This window comes from Sander lucioperca, chromosome 1 (genome assembly GCF_008315115.2).
Source record: "Sander lucioperca isolate FBNREF2018 chromosome 1, SLUC_FBN_1.2, whole genome shotgun sequence".
NCBI lineage: Eukaryota > Metazoa > Chordata > Actinopteri > Perciformes > Percidae > Sander > Sander lucioperca.
Window position 1 is genome coordinate 48375496 of NC_050173.1, and position 13759 is coordinate 48389254.

The 13759-nt window shown below is 40.3% G+C and overlaps 1 protein-coding gene across 10 annotated transcripts in view; it reads left to right on the forward strand.

Moving 5' to 3' along the window:
• ablim3 (actin binding LIM protein family, member 3) overlaps window positions 1-13759 on the forward strand; it is a 59923-nt gene that overhangs the window by 33190 nt on the left and 12974 nt on the right. For all 10 annotated transcript variants that reach the window (XM_036005019.1, XM_036005022.1, XM_031302542.2 and 7 more), the window contains exons 4-9: window positions 4785-4900; window positions 7981-8107; window positions 8267-8360; window positions 11815-11902; window positions 11997-12055; window positions 12164-12235. In XM_036005019.1, the coding sequence (XP_035860912.1) occupies window positions 4785-4900; window positions 7981-8107; window positions 8267-8360; window positions 11815-11902; window positions 11997-12055; window positions 12164-12235 (556 nt within the window). The remainder of the gene's footprint in view (window positions 1-4784; window positions 4901-7980; window positions 8108-8266; window positions 8361-11814; window positions 11903-11996; window positions 12056-12163; window positions 12236-13759) is intronic.

The following is a 13759-nucleotide window of genomic DNA, read 5'->3' on the forward strand; positions in this document are numbered from 1 at the left end:
TTGTAACTGTAACGGAATACAGTTACTCATAATTTGTAGTCTGAACACGTAACGCCGGTACATGTATTCCGTTACTCCCCAACACTGTCCAAGAAGTACGACTTCGTCCGTGAGTGCTCCTTCAAGTGTAATAATTGTTTTACGTTATTTTGGTACCATTTCATTGCTAACATCAGCTATCAGGTTCCCAAACATATGCAAGCTAATGTTAGTAAAGTATCAGTGCTATCGTTATTCTGTATATTGTATGAGATTAATAGTGTATGGCAATGTTTACAGCGTAGGAGAGAAGCAACGGAGGTTTGTGTTTTTAATATATTTCTCTGAGCAGTATGAACAATGTCAATGAAACCGAAATTAGATCTTAGTATCTCCATCGTTTCCACGCAGCTGTTCTAGCTGTAGCTAGTCTGTGTTACAACTCCATTACATGAGTTGTCTGCCAGGGAAATTACGACACATATGATTACCTTTATGTTACAAGGTAGACAATCCTTTTTCATCATTGACGCAAGGAAAAGTTTCATAGACGTCGTTCTAGCGTTATGCACAACCATGCTATAGTTAGCCAAGCAAGTAGCAACTATAAAACTTTGAATTTACACAAATAGGCAGAATTACCTTTTGAGAAGAAAGCAGGCAACTTCAGTGTCCCTTTTAAAATTCTTGCTCCTCATGAGCTCTTTCCATTTTGGAAAAGCCACTCCAATAATAACTTTGGTCTTTGCCTGTCACGTATGGGGTGCCGAATGTAAAAGGTCGGTTACAATTTTTTAGCTGATACATTTTCAACTTTTAGCTCACTTTCCTCACATTTAGCGCATTTTCCTCACATTTGAGACAGAAATTATATATATATATATATATTATCTAAATGTTAAATGTTAAATCTAAATGTTATATCTAAATCTAAATGTTAAATATATATCTAAATGTTAAATGTTAAATCTAAATGTTATATCTAAATGTTAAATGTTAAATCTAAATGTTATATCTAAATGTTAAATTTATATCTAAATGTTATATCTAAATCTAAATGTTAAATCTAAATCTAAATGTTAAATATATATCTAAATATTATATCTAAATCTAAATCTTAAATATATATCTAAATGTTAAATGTTAAATCGAAATGTTATATCTAAATGTGTTGCCAAGTGTAAAGCTAAATATTTAGAAAATATTCAAATCCCCAAAGAAACCACGCCCACTGCAGTGGCTTCAAATCGCGCTGCACCGCAATTTTCAGTCAACACCAGTAGCTAAATACTGACTACAGTGGAGCTGTTCGACTAATGTTACTGGATTAAAACACATTTCGGTCAGTATTTTGTATTATTGACTTATATCACAGAAATGTCTTAATATTTGTGTGTACTATAATGCCGTTGTTTTGTTTGCAGTGCGAGACTGAACAGCAGTAGGCCTGTCACACTATAGCCACATGTAGTTTTCAATACTTTGGTTACATTACCGTATTTTATTAACCTGAATTATGTTGCTATATTAGCTTGCGAAGGAGCTATCCGTTGCTAACGCTAATTTATCTCAAAAAGCAGACACGTCTAACTGCCAAGATATGATTTCACTAGAGACCAGAGAGGTGTTGTAAGACTCGTCAAGTGTTGTCATGTGTTTACACTGTCTTACAATGAAACCATATCTTGGCAGTAACATTAGTTAGCTACTGCTTTTTGACATAAATTAGCTAGCTAACTTTAGCGTTAGCAACGGATAGCTACTTTGCAAGCCAATAAAATATAGCTTTGGCAAACAGAATTAAGGTTAATAAAACACGATAACTAGCTATGTAACCACTATTACAAACTTCTTACAAGTGGCTGGATTGTGACATTTTAGTTTTGTTCAGATGAATATGTTGAATGCATAGCTGGACTTTATCCATGCTGGGCTAATGTTAGACTGCTTGTGAAGGATGACGTTAGTCACACACGGAGATATGTAATTCAAACAACGGTATTGTGATTAACACAACTATTAAAGCATGTCTGTAATATACCGGTCGGTCAATAATATAAAATACTGTAGATCAGTGCTTTCCAACCTTTCTGGTCTGAGGTTCCCCCACAGCCCTGTCATATAAACTCACATACCCCGCCCTATCAATTCCCAATGTGTTCACACTATTTATCATATTAAAGTAAATATTCTTACATTTTCATGCAATTGAACTGTAAACATTTAGGTTGGTTTGGTCAGAAATTCTACTAACTAGACCTTTTACTTGAAGTGTGGTTAATGTTTCAAAAGTCATCCATTACTTTAAGCTAATCATTTCAACTGTTAGCTAAGTCAGTAGGCCACTTTTAGCTATTTTTTTCTACCTTTGATTACTTCGCTATATGTTTTAACATATGTGTTAAACTGTTTTAGCTCTGATATATTGTTTTAAATCAATCATAATTCAATTATTATTTTGATTAGTTAAGTTGCTCTACAATCTTTCCAAGTACCCACTGGCTATACCCCTTGCTGGGGCATCATGGCAGGTGTTGTGTCAAAGACTGTTTCCCTGTAGATGTGTTTCCTGCTACTTGCGATCTAATTGGAGAGAAACAGCCAATCAGAATTGACCTTTTGTGCAGCGCGATTTGAAGCCACTGCAGTGGGCGTGGTTTCCTTGGGGATTTGAATATTTTCTAAATATTTAGCTTTACACTTGGCGACACATTTAGATATAACATTTAGATTTAACATTTAACATTTAGATATATATTTAAGATTTAGATTTAGATATAACATTTAGATTTAACATTTAGATATATATTTAACATTTAGATTTAGATTTAACATTTAGATTTAACATTTAGATATTATATATATATATATAATTTCTGTCTCTGTATGTGAGGAAAGTGAGCTAAATGTTACCCCATAGTCACGTTGTCGTTTTAATTCTCTTTTTAACCTCCTTTGCGACTCCGTTACATGTCCTAGAGAATAGATGTGAGCCTCCATTTTCAACAGGCTTTCAAATCTGCCGGCAGTCGCTGAGTAATCTTCTCCCCCTCCCTGGCATTCGTCACGCTGCCACTGAGTGTAAAAGTGAGTCGCTCCTATGTATTCTGAATGATTCTGAATGAAAGATTCTACACGTACGAGAATACTTTGATTAGTTGGTGGAAGCAATTACACATGAATGAGCACATATTTGTGAAAGAACAAAGGGGTTTTTGCTAAGAATCAACTCAAAAAATTACACAGAGCTTTAAGTTGGACTATAGACTGGGATATCTCAGGTCAGGTGCTTATACAACACATGCAAGATTTATTGTGTCATGCTTGGAAGTGGACACAAACTCAGAAAACAGGCTTCACGTGTCTAATACAGACTTTTTGCTCTTGTCAGTTAAATAAAAAACGTGTCTGAGTTTACGAACAGGTGGTTAACCTTGGAATGAACTGATGGGTGAATTTATAAATAAGCCTGAATGAATTATGCTGATTAAACTGATATACTTTATCAGTTTTCATTGACTTGTGTCCCTTTCAGTATTTACAAGGACTTTTGTTGAATAATTTGTGTGATGAAACATCTCTGCTGGCTCATCCTTGCTCACTTGTCCGTCCTTTCTGTTTTATGTATGGATGCTGCCCTTCTTTGAATATTATAAAAGCACAAGGAGCCTATGTAGAATACTGTATGTGCCAGTTCCCTCCACACACAGTTTCCTACCCCTTTGGCACAGCCACCTTCTTGCATAAAATCCCCCTCACATGAGACATGTATGTATGAATCTCTCTCTGTCTGTTTCTCTGAGACACACACACACACACACACACACACACACACACACACACACAGACACACACAGTAGCAGTTTTAATATAGCTCCCAAGAAACACACTTTCTGGGACTCACAACCTCCGCAGCTGTGTGTATATTGCACAAGCCTTTATACATGCTTGCCTCTGTAAATCTCTAACTGCGTACACGGATGTACTGCACTCTTGTGTGCTGACTGTGAGCTCTGCTGGAGACTCTAGCCTCCCTCTGGGTCTTGGCTCCGCCTCCAGGCCTCGGCGGGGTTGTAAAAGGATTACTGCCGTCTATGTCTTTTAAACAGCCTTCTCTAAGTCTTTTAGCTCCCCATTCATTCTCACATCCTGCCCAGTCATAAAGAAATCAATCCGTCTCTACGAAGACACGAGACAATGGTGCATCATGATGTGGTAAATTAAATTTCATAGGCGCTGCTTTGCTGTCATGTACTCCGCTTGTTTGCGTGTATTTACTCTTCCTAATCTTAGTTTGGCGTTAAAGCGGTGAAGAAAACAGTGACCTGGTGGCCCCAGCTGTGTAGGGGAGTGAGCGAGGCAGAGATAACTGGGCGGACAGACTGAGAAAGAACAAGGCAGTTAAGATCAGTATGCACTCCACACAGTCTCCCTAATAAGTTTTCATTCCCACTGAGAGAGACAGTTTTCCTTTTAGAAGCCTGTGGCAGCGTCACATTATCACCTCTTTAATCACAGAGCAGCCAGGTGCTCCTGCAACAATCAACGCCCCCATTAACCCATCGCCTCAACTGTTTGGAAATGTATTTTCAGGTTTGTAGCGGATGTCAGACTGTATTTAGCTTGTGTCAGCAGGAGTATGGCCTGTCTGTCACCCAATCATGTTCCTGCCAGCACCCATTTGTTATGTCCGTGCAGCGTGCATACAGTTGGCTTTAATGTAAACACACAGAATCGCTGCAGGCATTTTATCGCCTATTGTGTGCTTGTTATCTCTAATTCTCTCAATTTTTTTCCCTCCTCAGTAAACCCTTCCCCATTGGAGACAGAGTGACGTTCAGTGGAAAGGACTGCGTGTGCCAGCAGTGCTCTCGCACACTCGTCAAGCCAAATGAACCGATCAAGATCCACGGGCCCAGCCGTAAGTCCGGCATCCACCTCACTATGTCCGTTCTGTTTAGGGCCACCAGGCGATGTGTCCACGAGGCCCATTTAGCTCATTTAGCTAATCAAGTGTCTGTCAAATCAGTGGTCTGACCTATCGCGCTGATCTTCCAGCTGAGAATTACTCAACACAAACAGACACATCATTCATTCATTACTGTCAGCACTACACATGCAGAGAATAGAGCATTGTATGTAATCGGTGTACATCTGGTCACATTGTTCCGCATGAACGTAAGTATATAATGAGCTGAATACCCTGTGTGTTATTAGTAGTCTCTCATCCTTTCAGAATAAAGCAGGAAAATGACAAATTATGATCCCACAAAAGAGCAATAGTGAATGATAGTGAATCATTTGTGAAGTGTGGCATACAGACAGCAGGCTGCCACTCACTGGCTGTGCAGTGATAACAGATGGTGGAGAGGCAGTGAATAACTGTCCTCCCCACATCGCTCCATTCAGGGGAATGAAATCCAAACAGCTCCCCAGGTACGTGTTCATCACTCCGTCTTATGAGGAGGCAGTCTATGAGACGGGACACAGACTGCAGACACTAAATGGAATGCACTGGCTTTTACAGCCTGTTCCTCTGTCATTGTGATATTTAAGAATGCAAATATATGCTCTGTGTGCAAAAGTGGTAGAAATCCATTTAGCCAGTAGGGTACAAAATTATTATTAATTTAGGGTAAAAGGCTCGGGCAGGCATTAGATAACATTGTGGAAAGTATTATTGATGGACGTTTGCTTTTACACACATTAATGAGAAATATGGTTTCCTAACCAAGTTTTAGTTTCCCGTTCTTTGTGTGTCTAGCCTAAAACAGTAGTTCAACATTTGGACTTTGGAGTTAGAAGTTAGATGAAAAGCCACTTCCATGTCTGTTTAGTACATATGAAGCAGGCTGCTAGCTCAGCTTAGCACAGTTCTACTTTTTTACAGATGAAATAAACAAGATGTATCATTTAGGGAGCTGCTGTAGAGATGATGTAAGGCAGATTTTGTTACCTTCAGACAGAGCCAGGCTAGCTGTTTTTTCCTGTTTCTCCAGTCTATACAAGTATTTATGTAGTATTGATCTTCTCTATTGATGCAACAGAAAATGATATCTCTGAAGGGGAAGAAATATTAAATAATCCTACAAACTTGGATGACACCCCACATTTGTCCTTATGGATGAATAATTTGCTGAATGTATATCTGCAATGTATGACAACTACATGTAGACTTCACATTGACTGAAAGGTAAAGAGGAGTACCATATAAGCTGCAACATTCCCAGTTCAAATCCGGTCGGGGACATTTTGTTGCTTGTTATTTCCCTTCATTCTCTTCCTACATCATTTTCCATCTGCATCTCAACTATTTAATATACCAATATAATATAAATTAAAGAAATGAATGCTCCCAATATATACACACACATAAATATAATAAAGACAAATCCTTTGGCCAAGGGATTTAAGATGCTGTTGGCTTAATTTAGCATGAAAACTGGAAGGCTGTCAAACAGTAAAACAATCTGCCAACCAGCTCTTCTAAAGTTCATTCATTAAATCTTAGAGCTTGTTTTTTTAATTCACGCAAAAACCAAAACGTAAAAACAACAATTTGTGGTTGTACAGGGTCTTATATACTGAACTATTAGTCTTTTTATTTATTTATTTTTCTTCTGATGGAGCCAGGCTAGCTGTTCATTTATGCTAAGCTAAGTTAACCACCAGCCGGTTCATTGATGAGCATATATGAGAGTGGAATCAATCTTCTCATCTAACCCATCAACAAATCATACTAAAATGATATTTCCCAAAATGACAAACTAATTATTTGAAGGATGAATAAACACAAAATCACTGAAACAGGAAGCTACTGCTGCTGCACTGGTATCTGCAGATTACAACTTTTAAACATGTTGCAATTAGTGATGTCATGAATTCCTTTTGACAGGTGATGAAAACCCCATGCTGTGACATCACAGACTGGGGTGTGGCCAGAAATGCAAGAACAGTGTAGTTTCAGTTTTCTTCCCTCTGTCATTCATTGTGGTTTTTTATACAACCATATGTAACAATTTCTTGTCACAAGTTTTTACAGAATCTTTAGATGTTCTATTGCCAATTTCATTCGGTGGCTAAAATGGGAACTATATCATGACTCAGAAGAAAATCACTGTGCACAGTCACAGTCTGGGGCTGAAACCCTGGCCCTATAGACTCAGCACTATCACCACCGAATGACAGTTTAGATTTATTTGGACTACAGAAACCCGACTCAATACATTGCAGTTTTTTTACTGTAAACCACAGTTTGTCTTGGCTGACAGGGCAAAGTGAAGTGGCCCCCTGTGACTCCAGGCTTCTCTCAGGTCAGAAAAGGTTAAGCTTGGCCAAACATCTTCCAAATGGAAACAAATGGAGTGCTGATCTTTTTTCAGCATTTTGTCCCTCTGCAGCCATGCATCATTTGTAGCCTATTTGCTGTCCTTCTTTCTTGCCCTGTGTGTGTGTGTGTGTGTGTGTGTGTGTGTGTGTGTGTGTGTGTGTGTGTGTGTGTGTGTGTGTGTGTGTGTGTGTGTGTGTGTGTGTGTGTGTGTGCGTGTGTGTGTGTGTGTGTGTGCGTGTGTGTGTGCGTGTGTGTGCGTGCGTGTGTGCTTGAGTGACGTGTGTGTGCGTGTGTGTGTGCGTGCGTGTGTGCTTGAGTGACGTGTGTGTATGCGTGTGTGCGTGTGCGTGTGTGTGTGTGTGTGTGTGTGTGTGTGTGTCTCAGAGAAACAGACAGAGAGAGATTCATACATACATGTCTCATGTGAGGGGGATTTTATGCAAGAAGGTGGCTGTGCCAAAGGGGTAGGAAACTACACTTATGAGCACAGTGGGTGTTTAAAGATGTACAATTACACCTTGGCTCACTTTGTCTTTCTGTCTCCTTCCTTTTTCCCCTCTCCACTTCTTTCCTCTTCTCTCTGTCCCATCCTTCCCTCTTCCTGTCACCTTTCCCATTCCTCTTTCTTTCTTTCTTTCTTTCTTTCTTTCTCACACACTATCCTTCTCCAGACTGTGCTGGGTGTAGAGCCGAGATCAAGCAGGGTCAGTCTCTCCTGGCGTTGGAGAAACAGTGGCATGTCAGCTGCTTCAGATGTCGGACCTGCAACATGGTCCTCACCGGAGAGTACATCAGCAAGTGAGTGTGTAATGAGAAACGCAACATATCGAAGCATGTGTGATTCTCATGTCTCACTCAGAAGAAACATAAACAGGCATACTGGATTTCTCATATCCACGATAGGCTAAACTGTGCATTCAACACGCTACAGCAGTTTTTCTGAATTCTCTATTGCAGGGATGGAGTGCCATACTGTGAGGCAGATTACCACGCCCAGTATGGGGTGAAATGTGAGACCTGCAGCAGATACATCAGTGGAAGGGTTCTGGAGGTGAGAATGGGACCAGATTTCCACATGAGTTATCACAGATTCAGCCGCACATAATTCTGCAGTAACACAGAAATCCAAATTGGGAGTTGACTGTGGTGACTGCGTGTAATCAGCATTATCAGAATTGAGCAGTTGCATTTCATCCTCGCCACCGTTTAAGCCCCGCTGTGCTTTAGGGAGTGAGCGACTTAAGATTGGCGGTGATAGAAAGTGTGTGCTGCTTTTCTAACATAAAACAAATTCAGCTGCATTGTGTTAGCCTGGTCAAACATAGGTTCGTATCCACTTTTTTTCTTTGGGAAAAAAAAGCTGAGCAGAACACAGGCCTACCTGCACCTACAGGAATCAAAAAGCTAGATTGAATCATAACAACGTGTAAGGAGTTGAGAGGAAAAGGGAGTTATAAAAAGATCAAAGGGGGGAAAAGTGAAGGGAAAAGATAGAAGCAGGAGAGACACGGAAAGCAAATTCTGCACTGATAGAAATCTGTGCGTTGTGTGCTCGTACGCTGAAGCACTTTTAAAAAGAGATGGAAGAAGCAGTCAACAGTGGCAAGAAGGAGAGCAGAGGAGAAGGAGCTGAGGCGGACAGAGGAAGACAGAAGTGAAGGGGGAATAATGAGGGGACTAGGTTTGAAAATAATGAAAGGGATAGACTGCACATGCTAATTAAATGTTTTGGAAGAGTCTCTGGTGGGTGTCTCTTGACTGTTGGGATCTGAGGAAAAGGGACACACAGGGCCTTGTTGTCCCTGTGCTGCTGTGCTTGTCAGAATGACTGGTGTAAAGGGTTTTGTTCTTGACTGTCAGCCTCCCTGGGCTATTTATAGACATGGGGACATGTGAGTCTCTCTCTCTCTCTCTCTCTCTCTGATCACGTGAGCTTGCAAGCATGACATTTATTGTTTTCTCCTGTCAAATTTTGATATCGTAATGATTTGCTTCTTTTAGATAGACTGGGTAAACCCAGCCCGATCTGCCAGCGACTGTCCAATTACGTACAGTGTCATTTGAACTATGCCCGTTGATCCCGCCTCTTGTGCAGTAGAAAATACAGAGCAGACTCCCCAGACTAATGTTCAATCTTAAAAGATTGAGCTTGGTCTGCTGATAGCCAGACTATCTTTAAGACCTAATTTGACTCACAGACTGTCAGATCCAGAAGCACTTACTCCACACACAAACAGTATGCATTTAGGATAAGAATAACACATACATTCTGTCTGGGTACTTCACGGATGATGTGTTCATTTTAGCACCTGATTTGAACTTAATTTTATTTTTTCAACAAAAATATTACTAGTTTTAGTCAAATTGTAGTCATGTCATCTTTTGTTTTGTTCTAGTTAAAATGAAAAAAGTACATCTGGGGGAGGTTGCCAGCTGATTTACCACCCTACGCTGTTGGGAGAAGTTAGACTTCTGGTCTTTCTGCCAGAAAGCCCTTTAGGTAACAAAAGTACTTGGTTAGGTTTAGAAAAAAAGATCATGTTTTGGGTTAAAACAGACCCTTTCTGGCAGAAAGCCCATGTGCACCCTGCGTCTTCATCTGTGCATGCTGGTGATTCCAGATGCATGCAGGTCGTTGAATAAGACTTTACATAAAGCAGTAATTAGTTAATTTTTCCATTCAATATTCTAAATTTTGTCATGGTTCTTGTTTTTTTCATTGTGGATTTTGTTGTGAAAAAAAAAGTATCGTTTCAGTGTCGGTACAGTTTGCCAAACTGATTTCTCTTCTGTCCTACGTTGAAAAGCCATACTAATCTGTCTGTCTGTGTCTGTGTTGATGATTAGGCTCGTTCTTCAGTCCAGCTTTCCAGAGCCAGTGGTTGTTAGTTTAATGAGCAGTTTAGAATAGACGGAGAAGGGCAGAAATAAAGACGGGGAAACGGAAGAAAGAGGAGCATAAAACCTTCTTTCACTTCTTTCCTTCTCCTTCCTTCCTCAGTGTCTCAGTTCGCCAATAAATATAGCATCCTATTAATGCCACCGGAGAGAATAGGGGCCTCATAAGAAATGGTAATAGCAGTTGTTGAAGTGATAGCGTATAACCGCAGACGGTAAACACTCCGTTGTTCGGAAAGCACAGGACGGAAGTGCAGCATCCTCTCCTGGCTTTCCTTTCAGAGTAACCTGAGACAGATAAGGAGAGCAGGGATTGGCTCAAATGCAGCTTGGATACTATTAAGAACCATACTGTGCACTGGCAGTTCTTAAAGCACATTCATCAGAGGTTTCCTGCAGATCACATGAAAGTATTAGTTTTATGAAAAGCAGGGGAAGTCAATGCAAAAATGATACAACACACACACACACATACACACACACACACACACACACACATACTAAAACACACATGCTGCTGGTTGTGTTCAAAAGAAACAGTTCAGGTCTCCTCGACACAGGCCACATGTCAGCAGTGCTTCTATAAATAGAAATTCTCTAATGGTGTGTCAGGAAGGCAGAGGTGACGGGACGGGGCCACGCCTCAGCCATCAGCCCTGCAGGGACACGGGAGAAACATCAGGACCGTGAACTGGACTGGATTAATGGAAGGAGCCAGCGCGGTGACATCATACTGCATCATTTCATGTGTCCATTTCACCTGTTTGGATGTGTTCCCTCAGGGGCGCTCTGAGCGTCCAAGGACATGAATCGCACTCTTGTGTCCTTCACTTGCCTGACCACCTACTTCCCTCTTCCTCTCTGTAGCTTACACACTTGGGGTGCACAATTAATCGCAATTTTATCGAAATCGCAATATGGACTAGTGCAGTATCCAAATTGCAGGGAGGGACGCCATATTTATTTAAGGTGAAATATGTGTCAAACCATTCTGAATGAAGTATTGTGGTGCTGCAGAGACGTCCCAGCCTACAAATCTTATCCTTCAGACTAAAGAAAACAAATCGTTGTTTGGTACAGATCCTCAAAAAAATTTCACTCATTTGAATTTTTTATTTTAATATTTATTAAGGAAAATGAGAATAATGATACAAAAATGAGCATTCCCTCCAATATCAGCAATCACATCGCAATATCAGTCAAAATAATCGCAATGAGATATTTTCCTCATATCATGCGGCCCTAATACACACACACGCACACACACACACACACACACACACACACACACACACACACACACACACACACACACACACACACACACACACACACACACTTTTTCTCTGACCTACAGGGATCTTTGCTCTAATTATGGCATGGGGGAGAATGGGTGGTGGCTACCATGTGATTGCTGTATGCTGATGAACTACAGGCTATGCAATGATGTCTCAGTACATTATGAGGCCATTGGTGGTCAGGTGATATACAGGAGAAAACATATGGAGATAATGCCCTGCTCATTTGTACATTAGCCCTCACTCTGGGAAACTCTTTATGATGATAATTTATGTTCCATCACACCGTTTACTCTCTCCTCCTCACAGGCGGGGGGGAAACACTACCATCCAACCTGTGCTCGATGCTCCCGCTGTAACATGATGTTCAAAGAGGGAGAGGAAATGTACCTGACAGGTGAAACTTAATGCAAATACATTGCACACACTCATCCACTCTGAGGGTTGCGGATGTAGACGAATGCATGGCGTGTATCTCTTCTCTTGTTCAGGATGTGAGGTGTGGCACCCATTATGCAAGCAGGCAGCGAGGGCAGAGAGGAGACTCAGGGTGAGTTAGAGTTTGAAATGAAAACGTTGAGATAAAAGGAAAACTGTAATTTCCTCACTGTGTTCGTTCTTCGCTCTCCTCTACTCTTTGTCTTTTTGTACCTCACAGCACAGACGCCTGTCAGAGGCCTCCATCTCTCCACCGGGCTCCTCCATAGGCTCTCCCAGCAGGGTTATATGCGTGAGTAGCTTATAACTTTGCATGCTTTAGCTGCCACTGCCACCAAGCTTACCCTAAAAAAAGCACAATTTCTACAGCAGAAACACTAGCACTACCCATATGCTTAAATAGTTAAGCACCAACCCGAGAGGTCGCTCACTCCCTTGGCTTGTTCACTTCTCTGTGTCCTAAACTCTGTTGTCAGTGATGTGGCAGCAGTTAAAAAGAAGTTAGAAATGATACAATGTTAATGGTTTATATCTGGGATGACTATCTTCAGTCATCACTTCCCAGAAAGTACTGATATATAGTGATTTGCACGTCGAAAAACGTGTAGGTTAGGTTATGTATGGGTAAAAACTGGGCTCAATTTGGATTAAAAACTACAAATGTTCAGCAACTAGCATTGTGGGATGCACAATGGATAGCAGTATCAGGCAGTTCAGGGATGATAGAGTCAGGCAGTTCACCACTTTGGTCCATAATAAAATTCTCAACAGCTATTTCATGGATGCCATAAAATGTTGTACAGACATTCGTGTTCCTGAGAGGATGAATCCCAATGATGTTGGTGATCACTTGAGTTTCCAATTAGTGCCACCAGCAGGTCAAACATTGAGTGAAATATATAAACATCTACTAGATGGATTGGCACAACAATTTGTACAGACATTCATGGCCCCAGGACGATTTATCCTAATGTTTTTGATGATCCCCTGACTTTTCTGTAACACTTCCAGGAGGTTTTCATTTTGAGTGAAATATCTCAAAAATGATCTGATAAATGACCATGGAATTGTGCACAGATATTCCAGGTCCCCAGAAGATGAATCCTAATGACTTTGGTGACATTTTTAATCTAGAACCACCATCAGGTCATGGTAACATTCGCACTGTGAGCATGTTAGCATGCTCATGTTAGCATTTAGCTCACAGTACTTACAGACTGTCTAGGTCACAAAGAAGGTATTTCTAATGCACTTGAACTGTCCACAAGCATGGGAATAAAATCCCAAAAAACCAAGGTACATCAAAGTGAAATTTGAAAAAAATTGTTAAATGTTACCCACACATCAAAAAAAAATCACATCACATCACATTTCAACCAAAACCCAATTTTCAACTAAACACTTAACCATGTTTTGATGTGCAAATCGCCAAATCAGTGCTTTCTATATACAGTACCGTATAAAGAGAGAGAGAGAGAGACTATGGGGAACATACCAGCTTTATGTGAAAGTTGTCACTCTGTGCATTGCAGAGTCGGACCAGTTGCATTTCAAACAGATATGGTGTCCAGTAGGGCTGTGCAATTAATCAAAATTTTAATTATTACGATTACGATTTCGGCTCCTAATGATCACAAAAACGTTTTTGCAAGTAAACTCTTATTTTGTCTTGTGTTCTGAAGGAAAAGAAAATGTTCAAATGGCAAAAGTATGAAGGGAAGTTTTCACTGTTTTTTAAGTTCAATAATTGCAACATTGTTCCAAAAGACAATGATTGTGTTAAATAGGCGCAATTTCAATATTGACCAAAAATAAT